The sequence below is a fragment of the Athene noctua genome, chromosome 10 (assembly GCF_965140245.1).
Source record: "Athene noctua chromosome 10, bAthNoc1.hap1.1, whole genome shotgun sequence".
Taxonomy (NCBI): domain Eukaryota; kingdom Metazoa; phylum Chordata; class Aves; order Strigiformes; family Strigidae; genus Athene; species Athene noctua.
Window position 1 is genome coordinate 13420029 of NC_134046.1, and position 15792 is coordinate 13435820.

At 48.2% G+C, this 15792-nt stretch overlaps 1 protein-coding gene across 2 annotated transcripts in view; it reads left to right on the top strand.

Annotated features, from left to right (window-relative positions):
- Nucleotides 1-313: 313 nt before the first annotated feature.
- Nucleotides 314-15792, top strand: part of LMCD1 (LIM and cysteine rich domains 1) — a 36135-nt gene continuing 20656 nt past the window's right edge. The window contains exon 1 of one of the 2 annotated variants that reach the window (XM_074914025.1): nt 314-363. In XM_074914025.1, coding sequence (XP_074770126.1) covers nt 337-363 — 27 coding nt within the window. In that variant the 5' untranslated portion in view covers nt 314-336. Of the gene's footprint in view, nt 364-484; nt 973-15792 lie in introns of those variants that run through there. The other variant, XM_074914024.1, reaches the window with a different exon arrangement.

Sequence of the window (15792 nt, forward strand, 5' to 3'; positions counted from 1 at the left end):
ATGGGAGCACTTCAAAACACTTAAACCACTTTTCGTATTTTTTTCCTTAGCCCTCTTTGTTATTTAAGCCCCGGGCGCCGCGGCGGGGGGGGCGGCCCGGCCCGGCCCCGCTGCACGGAGCGCACCGCACCGCACCGCAGCGCTGCGCGCCCGCCCCCCCCCCGCTCAACACGTGCGCGCGTTAGCCAGCGCGCCCCGCCCCTCCGCACGCCATTGGCCAGGAAAGTTCGCTGCCGGCAGCGGATTGGCTGAGGGCGGCCCGGGGCAGCCGCGGTCGCCAATGAAAGGCGCCGCTCGTGGCGGGGGCGGCCCGGGCAGCGGCGGGCGCGGCGCGGGATGGAGCCGGGCCCCGGCCTGGGGGAGGTGGGTGCGCGTGTGCCGTGCGACGGACGGACGGACGGACGGACGGACGGACGGACGGACGGACGGACGGACAGACAGACAGACAGACAGACAGACAGACAGACAGACAGACAGACAGACAGACCGACCGACCGACCTGGGCTGCCCGGGCTGCGCTTTTTTCTCCCCTTTTCCCCCCTCCCCGGGTCGCCCCTGCCCGCTCGGGGCTGCGCGTCTGGGAAACTGCCTTCGGCTGAGGGGAGGGAGGGAGAGAGGAGGGGCAGTGCAGCGCGCACCAGCGGGGCTGCAAAACTTCTTTATTTTCTTTTTTCCCCCATATCCCCTCACCTCCTATCCTCTCCGGCCCAGCGTGCGCTGTGCCGGCGCTGTGCTTGCTCAGGTATTCGGTAGATCGGGGGCGGTGCTGATCCCCCCCCAGAGACAGACGCCCATCCGGCTACGGGGGCACTCTGCTCCCAGTTATTTATTTCCTTTTATATGCGTGGCCTGAGTCAAAATTTGCCGGAGCCCTCTGGATCGCCCCCTTCCCCCGCTCCAGCAGTCGTTGTTACACTGGTTTTGAGTAAGGAGCTGAAGCGGCAGATGCAGAGAGAGGGAATGTCACAGAGCGTGAGTATTATGGGAGTTATTAAATGCTCAGGGTTAAGAGTGGGCAAAAATAATTTCTGAAGTACTTAAATTTCTCCTACATCTCCCTCCGTAGAGCGCATCTAGCTGTGTGTAGTGCCCATGCTGGGTCTGCCCAGCCGCGGTGCCTAGCAATGCCTCTGGGGGGGTTCTTTATGTGCCAGAAATCTGCTTCAGCAAAGCTTTTGCTGGAAAAGCAACAGTTTCTTGTCTAATTTAGACTCTGACCACTGCTGCTCCGAGCTTGTGTCCTTGAGGGGAGTAGCTTGTCTCCTTTTAGACCCTCTGGGAAGTACCTGCTTCTCGTGTGGGGGCTGCCAAAGACTTGCTTTCCCCAGGAAATCCTGGGTTTTAGCCACGGTGTCTTTTGGTGAGCAAAAGAACCAGAATAACTGAAACGCCCTCTTAATTTGGAGTTGAGCTGAGTGGAAGGGGGTTTAATTACTAAATAAAAACTGTGGGGAATGTGTTGCCTGGGAGCAGCTGCTCTTACGACCTTCCGCGCTGTACCTTTGTCACTGCATAATTAGGAGATGAGTTAAACACTTAATGTCAGCGCTTCTCGGTTTCTACACTGTTGTAATCCTGTTTCTTGATGCCAGATGGCCCCGACTGGGCAGTGCCATGCCCTGGGACTGGGTCCATGGGTCTGCCAGGGCACAAGGGGCACCCCCAGACCTGCCTGAGTTGGGGATGGCACCTTTTGCTATGAACTTCTGAGAAGTTTCCTGCCAAGGCTGTCCTTGGAGATCCCTCACTGGCTGTCGAACTGGGAAGGGCCAGCCTGTGTCTCTTTGAGGTGTAGCTCCTTCTGTCCCATTAGGTTCGAACTGTGCCGCTGCAGAATCCCAAAGAAAACTATTTGCTGGATTTTGTTGCAAAATGAATGCTGCTTGCAGGTCACCCCGGACAAATGCTGGTGTTTGGCAGTCGGGGGGTCACTGGGTGGAGGGGGCTGTGCCATGCACTGCCCTCCCCCTGCAGTGTGATGCTCCTGCTTGCCGTCTGTCCTGCCTAAAATTCTGAAATTTTGGGGTGGGACTGAGGGGTTCCTCCTTCCCTGCCTCCCCTCCTCCTTCCAGCTCTTCTGATTCCCCCTTGGCTGCTGCAACAGGGACCCTCTCAGTGCTTGTCGGTGAGGGCAGGCCCCCCCCTTGTGTCACTGTGGGGTGACCCTGTCCCCCACAGGCATGCAGGAGGTGGCCGGGGCTCAGCAGGAACCTGCTGGGGAAATCTCTGTGTTCTCCCCACAGACTCAGTGTGTCCTCTGCCAGTGGGTCCCTGTTGCTGATAACCCTTGGACAGATTCATAGGGTACTGGTGGGCACAGTTTGGGGGGGACACCTTTGGGTGCCAGCTGGAGGCCCTCAGGAAGCTCTCTCTGGGCACTGAGTGCAGATCAGTCCCACAGGAGGCAAAACTTACCCCTTTTCATGGGCAGCTGCAGTTGTGGGTTTTGTGCTGGGCTGTGGTCAGTCTGGTTTTTTTCAGGCAGCTCAATTCCTGCCTGGGCCAGAGCGTGGGGCTTGGGGGGGGCTGAGTGGAGGTCCTGTGTGGGAGGGAGTGGAGAAGCAGGGCTGGATGTGGGCAGTGAGGGGGGCTGAAGAGATCTGCACTATGGAGCAGAAATATGCCCTGGCAGAGCTGTCTCTGTGCTAGACCCATCTCCCAGGAGCTTCCCGAGCAACATCCCCGGGGGATGGAGCTGTGAAGCTGCACAGTGGTAAGTCAGGGCTTACAACGCACCCTGGGACACTTGTGAATGCAGAAACCATCACAGCCTCTTAGCTTAGCTCCCTGTGGTGGAAGGGTAAAGAACAAGATGTCATCTTTAATTTCACTTCAATATGTGACGGGATGAGCACAAACTGTCTGGAGTGGAAGGGTGCATTTTTGTGGGGTAGAACAGCCCTAAGGAGGGTGTGAGGCCCTGGGGCTGCCCATCTCCTGTCACCTGAGCTGGAACCCAGCACAGTGGTATATAAAAGGAAAAGTCCTAGCTAGTCTGCACTTCAAAAGGGATATGAAATGACATAATAAAAACAAGGGGGAGAAAAAAAAAATACAGACTCTGGATCACTGTCTAAATAATATATGTCCAAAGACAAATGGGCGTCTTTGCAGTAGACGGCTGTTTAATTTCCTGAATCGGGAGAAGGGCACTTTTTCTGGGCATGGGGTGGAATACTGTCAAATTTTAATTTGGCTTGGCAGTGTCGCACAACCAGTTTGAGCAAGTCGGGGAAGGCAAGTCTGGAACTCATTAGGGCTTGTTGCAAGGCCCTGAAAATTTGATTTTCAATCACTGTTGGGTTTAATTATTGTTGATGTCTTGCCTAGCGTATTATGGGATTCTTTCTGAGGAAATTAAAACAGCATGAGTGGGACAGCATTCTGTTTGGCAAATGGGTTGTTTAGATTAAATTCTAAATGGAGAGTTAAAACTCGAAACAAAGATAAAGCGTGATGGCTGGCATTTTGTGCGTTACTGGAGCTGGTTCAGTTGGACTGTGCAGGCAGCAGGATTTGTGTACTGTTCTCACTAAATTCAGTCCATTTTTGTCAGGAGAAGAGAATAACTCACTAAGCTAAAAGTATGTTGAAAGCCAAGGTAAAGCTTACTCAGTGAATACAAATTTTGGTTCTTTTAACTTTTTCTTCAGTCCTTTAGCATGGGTTTCTGAAAACATCTGAAGCAGACTGTTGGAGAGGAAAAAAAACATTGCTGCTGCTGTGGTAAATCAGCCCCTGTGTATGCAGGGGTCTGGGTGGCTCAGGGTCCAGGGGAAGAAAGAAGCCTCCTGTCTCCGTCAAAGCATCTGGACCGTTGAAGACTCCTCTGCATACATCTACAGATGTGGATGGGAACACTATTAAGGATTGGGAGCTTGCCCTTTGTAAAGCCTAAAAACTTAGAGCTTTTTAAAAAGACTTGAGGAACACACTGGAGACTTGGCTTTTTCACGAACTGCCTCCCTTGACAGAGGTGTGCAGGCTCCTTGGGCTGACCCCAGCCGTGTGCTCCCCTCTGCGGATGCCTGGCTTCCTGCAGAGAGACACTCGGCTCCCCAGGGATGAGGGCTATGCCCAGTAGTCTTCTGCAGGACACAGCTGCAAAATCTCAGTTCTGTCCAAACCCACTTTTAAGCAGTTTGGGCAGGCAGTGATGAAGATGGCAAGCACTGCAACGGCAGTGAGCATGCCTGCCCAGCCATCAGGATACTCGTTCAAACGTGCTAGTGCTCATCTGTGTAAAGGCTGTCAGGAACTGTACAAGCAATTTCATTTCAGTTTACTGAAACTTGGACCTCATCATTTTTAACAATTAGACCACCAAAAGTTATTTATACCTTGCAGACTTTCATGTTCACAATTTCTCATTATAGCCTCCACTAGCAGAAGCCCATTGTGACATATTGGTACCCTCCTCTCGACGGACAAGGGGTTCGGTCTCTGGGTTGGTGATGGTTATATGTAGCTGATGGTTTGGGGGTTGACTCTATTGCCTGTGTGTCCTGCTTTGAAAGCTGGTTTGTAGTGGGGACTGAAACCCCTGCTCCAAGAACAGCGTCCTTGTGTTGGAGCCCAAGGGAGGAAGTGCTGCTGCAGCTGTCGCAGGGAAGCAGATGTTGATCTTAATGCAGAAACCTGCTTAGCTCTGACAAGTATTTATAGATATGAAATCATAAAGCAGCACATGGGTTAAAGAGCTTATTTTGGGACTTGGACTCAGAGCTAAATCAAGTCCTATAAAATACAATTTACAAGTTACAAAATCCCTCTCGTCCTGCAGGGAGGCAGTGTCTGGAGTATTTGTTTAGGCTGAAGTTTTTTTTAAAGGAAATACTGTATTTCAGCCATTCAGGAAAAGAGGTATTTGGATGTCCTAGCTTGAAGCTATTGCTCCATTTAAAGATGGAGCTCAGAGAATGGGAAATATTTCAGGACAGCTATTTCCAATTTTTTGGAAGAGCAAGAGTTTCCTAATGCTGGTTATCAGCCTGACTCCTCATACTTTTACCATCTCACCTACTCTGAACCCTTTGATTTCATCACTTCAGTCACAGAAAGCCTCTGAACTGCCCCAGAGCAGTGACTTCTCACTGCAGTGGGGGACTCCTTCCTCTTGCTGGGTGTGCTGGTTTTGAACTCCCCTGCAGGTCTGTCTCTCTGCTTTCCTAAGCCAAAAGCACAGTGTTAAAAGCAATTGGTACAACGGAAATGAACAGCTTTGACTTAATTGCTGACAGGTAAAGCATCATAAATTGTTAATGTTTAGCTCACTAGGTGCAGTGTCTCAAACCTGTTCAGTAATGGCTCTTCTGAATCGACCAGAGCGGCAAGGGAAGGGAAAGGAAAGCCTCTTCTTCCTTATCCAAGGGGGTGGGTAACCACAGGGAACTAAAATAGGCACTGGTGAACAGGAGTATGCACTGGCTGACTCACCTGAAAGTCAAACAGGGCAAATAAAAATGCCAGAGAAATGGAGGAGGATGGCTCAGTAGTAGGAAATAAGTAAAACAAAGATTTTTTTCTGCTAGTGCTTAATTGTGGATGCTGTTAGCTGGATCCTTCAGACATGCAAAACTACATGCTTCTGGGAAAGTAAGTTTTGCTTGTGCCTGCAATGTTAAAGCCTTGGTTAGAAGAAGCACTGAAGCACTAAAGCAGCTGGGTGGCTGTTGTATACAAACTGCTGTGCAAATATCATTAGTAATTTCTATCGCAGTTGTATATGTCTGTTGGAAGCTTTAAATGCTGGGGGTTTATTGCCTTAGCTACTAAGAAAACAGGATAAATTCTATCAGGATTAGCTTTTACATAGCCTTTGGCAAATTATTCCAGATAGTGTTTTATTGGGAAGGAACCTGTCATAGGATGAAAAATCTACTGTCATCTTATCAGAGGAACATAAAGCAAACTTACCCAAAAGCATTGTGGCTGGTTGCCTGTGCCCTACCAATATTTGAGGTGGCATGGCCCTCAGCTGCTGCATTTGGGTTCAGGACATCACCAGCCACAAAATTAACTGAGACTTGTTTATTTGCTCTTTCTGAAGACCTGGAAACGTGTCACTCAAACACCTTTCTTTATTTCCCCCCTCTGTAAGAGGGTAATTTGTGTTGAGGTTATAAAACTCCAGACAAAAAAATAAAAACATCCTGTGTTCCTATTGCATGTGCTGCCAAGTCTGCTTGGGCTACCAAAGAGTAGTCTGCAGGAGGACAGCCAGTCAGCTCCTGACAGCCTTGTGTCTTAATCCAGAGCATCAGGACGTAGTTAACAGAGCAGCACTACTCCTAATTTAAAGTACCTGTCCTGGATCTGGACATCTAGGTTGGGAGCACAGACCTGCAGCCCCAGAGGCTGGTGTGACTTCTGAGGACTGGTCACAGGGCTGCTAATTTACTGTACCTTTCCTCTTAAACATGCTGTGCCCAAGCTGCTTTTTTGGTATTCTTGCACAGCTGGGGGGGGCCTTTTGAGTTTTTGGAGCGGTTGGTGAGTGGCCACCTCAGAGCTGATACAGTGATGCTGCAGTGCAGGAGTGATGAGCTGAAGGAGGGTGGCCCAGGCTCTGCCCTGTGCTGTGCCTTTGTGCCCTGGGACACATCTTCAGCTTTTTTTGTGTCTTGGCCTCCTCAAGTGCAAAAGTCACTAGAGTTGGGAAGATATTTAGGAGGACTAAATTGGTTGCATCATACAGAAATTTGATGGAGGCAGCTCCTGAAGGTGTCAGTGCACCAAGGGATGTTCTGTTCCTCCTCCACATGCTGGAGGTGGGAAGGACAAAGTTGGCTCAGGGAAGGAAATGGCTGATTGCAAGGAGACACTTGAGCACTTGAACTCACCACAGCTGCTGTTTAATTAAATTTGGGTGGGATCTTCCCATTCCATACAGCTACTTGCAGATTGGTTTGGTTTTAGAATTAAGACCAAGTGTCTTGCTTGTGGAAAAATCTGTTCATCTTATTTTCCAAAGTTTGCCCTTCTCTTATCATTAATTCACACATTGTTAGTCAGGAAAGGGATGCTGCCAAATATGTGCTCTTGGAGGAGCAAGATATTTGCAGAGGCTCTGGTTCTGTTGTATCTCTGTCATCCTGCGAGTTGAGATCTGGCAGCTCCAGCAAAATAGTCTTCTCAGATATTGGTGCCTTTTCCGTGTCTTTCTGTTGCTAAAATAAGAGGCAACAAACTTCTTACTCTGCAAAGCTTAATATCAGTAAGTGCTTCCAGTATTCCAGATGATACCAACTCATTCACTGGTGACTTAAATAAATCCTGTAAAGAGAATTTGAGATGAAAGGCAGTCTTTTGTCAGTGATTTTTTTTTTCTTGAGTGGTAATTTGGATAACTGCTTGCTCAGAATCTGGCAGGGAAACAAATTGCTTTCAGGTCATGATTACAATAGATGTTTTCTGTCTATGAAAGCAAGAATAAATCAAAACAATCCTTTGCCATTCTCAATCAAAATTATAGTAGCAAGTGTGTATATTGATCAGTGTACTTCTAAGAGTAGCTATTTGCCCTTGCACAAATTTGAAGCCCTCCTGTTTGGCTTTCAGCTGGTCCACGGTACGTTTTGGACAGTTTTCTTGTGTGCCAGTACTGGGAGTTGACGCATAACCTGAAACTGGACCTCACTGGACATCAGGTATAGTCGAGGAGGATGTCTGTTGGTCATCATCAGGAGGGGAAAAAACTAGTGGAATTCCCAATATGTAAAACTGTTGGATAAGGTCAGTGTCTTTCAAGAGTGGCAGTTCTGCTGTGGCTCTTCTGCTCCGGTGTATCAGTGTCCTTAGTGCTGCCCCTGACAGTGTGGAAAGAAAAATCCATGTCCCTAGGAGCGCCTCTAGAGCTCGTGTTCTTTGTGCTTTAGTCTTTGTGTCTGTCTGGGGTGAGGGACACTGCAGACCTCACCTCTGCTCTGTAAGCAGAAGCAGCAAACGCCTTCCCTAACAAGTGGCAGGGCGGTGAAACCAGATGGGGCTCTTGCATGAGAGATTTGGGGTGTATCTGTTGTAGAAAAGAGGATGAGCTGCAGCAAACCCAGGCTGAGCTCCATGCCCTCTGTCTGGGACAGGGGCATTTCATCTCACCCAGGGCTTGTTGGCTGGGTTCCTTCAGTATCTCCCGTAGTTGTCTTAGTGTGCATTTAAGATGAGTTAGGTGGGCTGGCATGGCTGGCTGCTGTGCACCCAGGCAGATGTCTGGGGTACCCACAGTGAGCTGAGGTCAAGTTGTCTCCAGAGGCTTCACTAGTCTCTGTCAGCACTTGGTGTCAGGTAAGCAGCTGCTCCTAATCTGCTGGAGCAACACTTGCCCTAGGTCATGCTCAGCACTTGATCCTGAGGAACAACTCCACAAAAGAAGCTTTCTGGAACTTTTCAGCTCTCCGGTGGTGTCTTTTGGGGGTAATTTTTCTCCAAAAGGCTGAGGCAGGTTTAATGACAAGCAGGTAATCCCATTCCTCAAGGAGTTTAAGAGGTTTTCCAAGATGGGAAAGCTACCTAAGAAAATGCCAAATGAGATATTGCCCATCCAAACCATGAATTAAGGTTCTTGAGGCCAAGCTCTTGAAAGGAGATTTCTGCCACTCAGGAGAGGATTCGTTGAGTTTCTTCTACATAGCAAAAGGATCTTAAGTCAGTGTTTTAGGATTCAGAGTAATCACTTTCAAATAGCTAAAAGCTGTGGGGGTTTTTAGATATATACAGCCTTTACTACTGGGACACTTGGGCCATATTTTCAGTGCCTTTTGAGTTTATCTGAAGTTCTGGATTACACCAAAAATGGGGTTTGATTTTTTGACATCACTTCAGTTGCACCTTGTGAATGCAGAGCTTTAGAGGAGAGCTCAGCCTTCAGCATGACTGTGCTGGAATGCAGGTAGTCGTGCATTTATACCCTCAGGAGTGTTAGTGGTAACTGCCTCTGCACTTAAATGTATGTACAAAAGCTGGCCAAATGATTAAAATCAAAGGGCCTCATTTAAGCAAGCACCTGTGAGTTCAGATTTGTTGGACTGATGCAAACCTCTTGCCGGCATAGGAACCACTGGAAGGAAAAACAGTCTTGGTGACTTGACCAGATAACTGAAAAATTATTTCTTCTAGTGCATCATCAAGCTGAAAAGCAGAATTAGGAAATTAAAATAGGAGTGAGGCTATTTGACATGTGTTTCTTGTTAGTTCAGAGTGAATATTACTGAGGTGCTGTTTTTACTATATATAGCTATTTGAAACATTGATACCCTAAGACTCCCAATAGTGAACAGAACAGTATGGGCTTGGAACTAGGGTTGTTCTAGTTACCAGAAGGCTTGGGGAGAGAGCAGAGAATCTGTAATGTCCTGCCTTGCCTTAAATTTGGAGCATTTTCCCAAGGTGCATGCCTGGGCTTGGTGTCTGTGATGGCTCTGTCCCTGCTGCTGATGCCCTGTGGATTTGCAGAGGCCACAGAGCCAAGTACTTGACCTTGCTGCCCAAGTGAAGTCCTTAGCTGTGGTCAAATGGGCTGCCAGGTAGCTCGCCCTTCCTGGAGGAGAGGCAATACCATGTATGCTGAGAAGGGACACTTGGGTGCAACGCGTGGTTGCGTATAGTAAGACAATTGTAGCAAATCTGCCCTGCTGGATCCACAATAGGAAGGAAAATACAACCAAAGAGGCTTTTTGTATGTACTAAGGCTTTATTCATGCTTTTAAGTAAAACAGACCCTTGGATGTGTGCTGTTGGGCTTGGCTGAGGTTTCTACTGCAGCCCCTCTAAACACAGCTTAGCTTTGGTGGTGGTGTGCTTTTCCAGAGCTTGCCGCCTTCCCCTTGCTGTGATACAGATACGTCTTCTGTTAGATATAAACACACCCTCCAGTTATTGGAAATCCTTAAGGAAGTTTGAGTTAGCTCCCTATTATTTTGCAAGCTTAGCTCTATTACAGTCAAATAATGACAATAAATTAATTGCTATCCATCCATATCTGTAAACTCCTCAACAATTGTTGTGCAAACTGGTCCCACCCATGTGAATATTGTATGACTTCTCCCTTATTCTTTGTTCAAGGGACTTTCTCAAAGCTAGAGTTGTTAATCTCCAAAATTTGTTGCAGCTGGAAGAACCCCACCCAAAGGGTTCACATGGTCTCTTAGCTTCACTCAGCTCTCTCCCAGCTTGGCTGTGATTTATTGGGGTAGGGTATCAAATGCTGAGACTGTGTGAGGGTCTTCCAGAGGCTGCGCTGAGGGTTTATACTGAACTTGCCATAGGCACTGGGGAACGGTTGGACTGTCAGGCGAGGTGAAATGAGGACCTCAGCTCTAAAGGGCTGTTGTGAACTTGTAGGAACTTTTTGGAAACCAGCTTTTCCTCTTCCCTCCCTAAAAAGGAGGAGAAAACATACTTGAGGTAGTTACGTGTCTCCATTGCTGTTTTTAGCCTCCAAATAAGGTGTTGTGCAATAACTGCTTTCAGGATCCAGAAACCTCTGCAGAAGCAGGAGGGCCCTGCTTTGCCCATTCCTTCTAGAGCTGTGGTCATGACAGCTGGTCCCACAAGCACTCTCAGAGGCTGGGGAGCAGCAGGTGACTTGGGGAGCAGTGACACTCATGGGGTTACCCTGCAGCCTGCTTGTGGGTCTGCTCTGGTGGCATTGAGCACATGTCCTGCCTCATGTCCCATCACTGCATGTGAAGCTAACTCCTGCAGGGTGTTCTTGTAAGCTTTGAGCCTTCAACAAGCTTTGGTTAATAACCATATTAGCCAAACTTGCCAAAACTCTGAACCTTATTTCAGGCCCGAGTTCCTCCGAGGATGCAGCTCCAGATGAATCTGCCAGCTGTGGGTCCACTCCCCTCAGCGGCGTGTGGTGGCTGGCACTGCTGCTCACCGAGGGGATGTCCTCTGGCTGAACCTGCCCTGTGTTCTCATGTGGCATGTGGTGTATGTACTGCTCATGGTGAAACAGTCCTGCTAGGAGGTAATGAGGCCTTTCAGGGTGCTTCTGAAGGACTATCACAAACTTTTTGTGATTTGACCAAAGTCCCTGTGGATATGCAGGAGGAAAGACAACTAAAGGCCCTCCAAGGGAGCATGGTCTAAGCATCCTTGCTCAGATAAGGATCTCCTTACTTCAGTTATCATCATTTTGTTACGGTGACTGATTTAGTAGCTGGAGTTGGCTCCACTTTCCTATTTTCACCTTGTTTGTCACTTAACCAAGCCTATGCTGTGGTCTCCTGACATGTAGCATGCTTCTGCTGGAGGTCAAAACTAATTTATCAAGTCTGTCTTGACCCTGTGCCTTGTGCATAGCCAAAGGAAGATGGTGTAAGGAGCAGTCTAGTAACAAAAGAAAAGGAGGAAAAGTAAGCATCACCAAAATCCCAGTGCCAGACTCAGGACTGCATTTCCCTTATCCAGTATCAGTAACAAATTCTTCAGCAAAGATGGGTGCTTCTAGCTGGGGGGACCAGGCTGCAGGTGGTGAAACAGCCTCTCAGGCATGTGCTTGGCTGCATTAGATACTGATCTGCTGTTACTGTACTTCATTCCCCTCGTATCAAATTCATTAAAGTCCTTGAAGGAAAGCAGAATATTGCAGTGGGTTCTCATGGCACTCGATGGATTAAGCTGTGTGTTACTGACATTCGGTGGGACTTCCCAGTTCTGGAGTGACCTGAGATAAACCAACCTCTCTGCAAAAGCAGCTATTAGTGGAGAACATTAGGATAATAGCTTTCCCAAACTGGCCGCCTTGTAAGCTCTGAAAATTTTATAATAACATTAAATTTCTACTACTCACTACTCCATAAAACAGTTGGGTCTCATGAAATGAGAGTTCCAGGAACAGTGTGCTGGAGCCACCCTGTACATCAGTGGTTATACAAAGCAGAGATGTTAAACACATCCCAAACATCCCAAGGCACTCTTTCCTTGCTGTGCAATACGTCAGCCTGCTCATCACATCTGCAGGAGGATCTCAGGAGCCGTCTCCCTATGGATGCTTTTGAAAGTGAGCTGTTCATCACTACGGCTTTAGCAAAAGGTGTGGAGGCCACAAACCCACAATGGCTAATGAGACTCTGTGTCCATATATATCAGGTTATACCTTGAAGGGAGGAGACATTTCTGAGGGCCTGTGCTGGTGTGTCTGAGCACTGGCAGGTCTGAGTTCAGACCGTTTGTGGTCTAGAAGTTGGCCTGTCTACCTATAGCATTAGCCTGGGCATGGCATGGTTGTTCCTAGAGGACCCTTCACTGGGAAACACAAGTTTAGTCTGAAGTCTCCTCTTTGTGGAAGTGTTAAATCTCTGGCACTGAACTGGTTGTGAGGAGAGTAGAAAGAAGCTTCCACTTTTTGGAAGGATTTTCAACTCACGTGGATGTGAAAACAGTTTTCCCTGTGTGCCATTGAGGACAGTCCCCTTGTGCCAAACTCGGTTGTCAGACTAGCTTCAGCAGACCCTTTGTCAAAGGGTCTTTGGCCAAGGTGGGCTGAGCTGGGCAGAGGGTGATGGTACACAGAAAAAAAACATTCTGAGCCTCAGCTGAGCTGCAAATGGAGCAGGCTGGTAGAGCTGGACTCTGACCTGTCATAACTTCTAACCAGAGGTCCATCTTGCCATACCTGCCTTAGGCTCTGTGCTCCCTTCCAAAGGAGTCCTCAAACTCTAAACCAGGATGGAGCCATGTTTGGGTTTTTGCCTTGTCACTTCTCATTACAGGCTCTCTGTTTTCTAACCACTGAGCAAACCTACCAGTGCCTAGAATGGCCTTGCCTTTGGCCAGTAAAACAGTGAACCATGGTATTACTGGCATATTCCTGAGATTGTTCAGAGATGTTTTTGTGGGTAGAATGGCCTCAATTTCCTATCATTTCACTACCTAAGAATTTCCTCTGCACTGTCTTGCTTTCTCTCTTTTAATAGCAAGAATGCTATAAGACAAAAAAGGCAAAACAGAAATCTTAAAATGCATTGTATATCTAGTCATGGTGAGCACAATTTGCTTTTCTTCCAAACAGTTTGACACAGGCTTTTTTTTAAAAAGCATTACAAATGTCTTCAAACTCTTTATCTTGAACTTCAGTATCTCTGTTTAACACTGCTGTTCCCAAATGGGCTTGGGCATATGTGGAGTCTAAGATAGTTGGGGACCATTTGTTTTGCATTATCTTACTGGGTTTGGGTTTTTGCTGCGTCTTTTTTTAAAGAAATCTCCTTTTATGCATATTTGAGGAGCTGGAGCAGAGCTGTGAGGAGAAGCTCCATATCTGGGCAGGAAGTCCTGCTGACCAGGCAGCCTGAAAAACAGGCAGCAGCCCCTGTTATGTTTGGCCCCTGCACAGCGGTGGAAATGAGTGGCTCAAACCTCCCTCCACTTCCGAGGGAGTGAGGAATAACACTGTCCTCCAAAGAGAGACGTGGCTGTGCTTCCAGTCGTGGTGAGGAGATGCTGCCTGGAGGGCTCTGAGCTGTCAGGGCAGGGTGATGCAGCGATCAGTGGGTAAATGCCCCATCCCCATGTGGAGGGGTCTTGAGTCTGCTTGCCCAGGCTGCTCCTGGTGACATCTGTCCATGCCACAGGGATGTCCCCAAGGCTTCATGGGGCCACCTGAGCTGCTATCCCAGCACCTTCCCTTCCTGCTGGAGACCTACATCTCTGAGGGCAGGGGAACCTGAGCTGGCTCAGGAGCTACGTGTTGTCTTGAAGAGCCTCTCCATTTTTGCATTGTTTCCCCCAAATGTTTTCCTGTACCTTCAGCCTCACAGCTAGCTTGCAAGGTGAGTGATGCCACTCACACCTACAAACACGAGTTTCCGAGGAGATTTGGAGCTCCTGGCTAAAGGCATGTTGTCTTGTCCTGGCTAGAGCAGTGCACAAATGGGAGGGCCAGTGACCAGCTCTTCTACACATGTCTGAAGCAGTTCGTGGCCAAAGATCAGGACTAGTACTTGTTTAGTTTTGTCTTTAGGAAATGGATGATCAGCTTTTGTTATATAACCCCAAGGCAAAGCTTGCCTGTTGATGCCAATGGGTTTGTTCAAGTGAAACAACAATGGCAGTTTAAGATAAGAGCTGTGATTTTGCTCTATTAAATGTGATCCATTTTACTGCATTTGTTTGGGCTGAGTAAATGTGTAACTACAGTGAGACAACAGTGGAAGTTCAAAAGCAGTTCCTGGGGTGCTGGCAGAGGTGCTATGCCAGGTCAGGAGGCAGAGGGGTGCAGCCTGCCTCGCTCCAGTAAGCCTCACAGGGACAGGCTGTGCTGCAGGATGCCCCTTGGGTTGGAGCACTTGTTGGACTGGTCTGTCCTCCTGTGAGCTGGCTGTTCGCCTGTGGTGTGGGGCACCACATGCTGGATCCCAGCTCTGCCAGCCTTTGGGATGTTCATCCTGCCCTTGCCAACGCAGTCATGCCCAAGCTGTTCTGCGGCAGCGTTTGGTGTCGGATGGGTGTCCAAAACCACTCTAGCAGCCTGGACACAGATCCTTTGGCTAACTGGGGTGATGGGTAGTGCCAGCCTGCTCTGGAAGGCAGGGGCAAGGGTGTTCTGGGGAGAACTGATTCAGTAGGTACTTTCCTGGGGTTTAGACTGAGTAAAGAGCAGTTAAACTTGGACCTGGGATGTGAAGCAGAAGTCATACTTGGACAAGTAGAACTAATTACCAGTTTGAATAAATTACCGAGGAAAGGCCTTGTTAACACTGAAGAAATAAAGGGAAATACTGGGTTTAGGTATCTGTGTGGAGGTCACAGGCTGGTGGCCCCCCCAAAACATCTGTGAGTTCCTGCCCTGGCACTTAGGCTGTGAAGCATTGGGCTGTCTCGTTGGGGGTTCACTTACTGGTTCTTGCTACTGACAGTGCTTTTCCCTCGCTTTCCCCCTCATATGTAATGGAACTCTTCCAAAGGAATTAATTTAATATAGATGTTTGTATTTTAAGTAAACAACCATTCATAGTCCCTTGCCTATACTCAGCTTCTGACTCATGAAGATCAGAGTCAGTTAAAAAAACCCCATCAGTTAGTGGGTATCTAGCACAGAGTTCCACAACGGGCAAAGACTCTAAGTGGTCTGTACTGGAATCTTAAATGTCTTTATCTCTTCTGGCACATAGCTGGAGAAACAAAATTGTCCTATTTTTCTGGGTAGTAGAGGCAGGGTGGGGTGTATGTGCATGCTAAGACTATTTTAAGATGTATTTTTATGAATACCCAGGGTGAGAGGTCTTTTCACTGGCTTCAAAATACTTGAAAAAAACCTGTAGGTTAAAAATGAGTTAAACTACAGGTGAAAGCCAAGGCACAAATGAAATGGCAGTCCTGGGGGCAAAGTGAGCTGAAATGGGTCATTTCGTACCCTTTGGGCTGTGTTTCTCAAGAATGAGCAGCCTTGTATGGAGACTTAATAGTTGTGCCCAAAACCAGCATGTAAAGGCTTGTCTGCTTAAAGTTGGCAAACAGCATCCAGCCATTTCTAGAACCATCTGTTCATAAATGCTTTGTCCTTATTAGCAACACTGGGCTTTCCAAGTAAATTAAATGTCTTTCCTGAGTGCCATTAAATAACCTTTTCCTCCCAAAAGCTGCAGAATGAGTTGGAATGTCAGTGCAGACCTTGGGGTGCCCCAGGTCTGCACAGGAGCTTTGAGGAGCCTGGGAGGTGGTGCTGGGAGTGGGACAGGTGGAAGCAGGAGGGAACAGGAGGAAGGAGCAGCTGCCAGCATCACCACTGGCTTTGCATCTGAGCAGAGCTGTGGAGCCCTGCAGGATCCCTGCAGAACCTCCTCA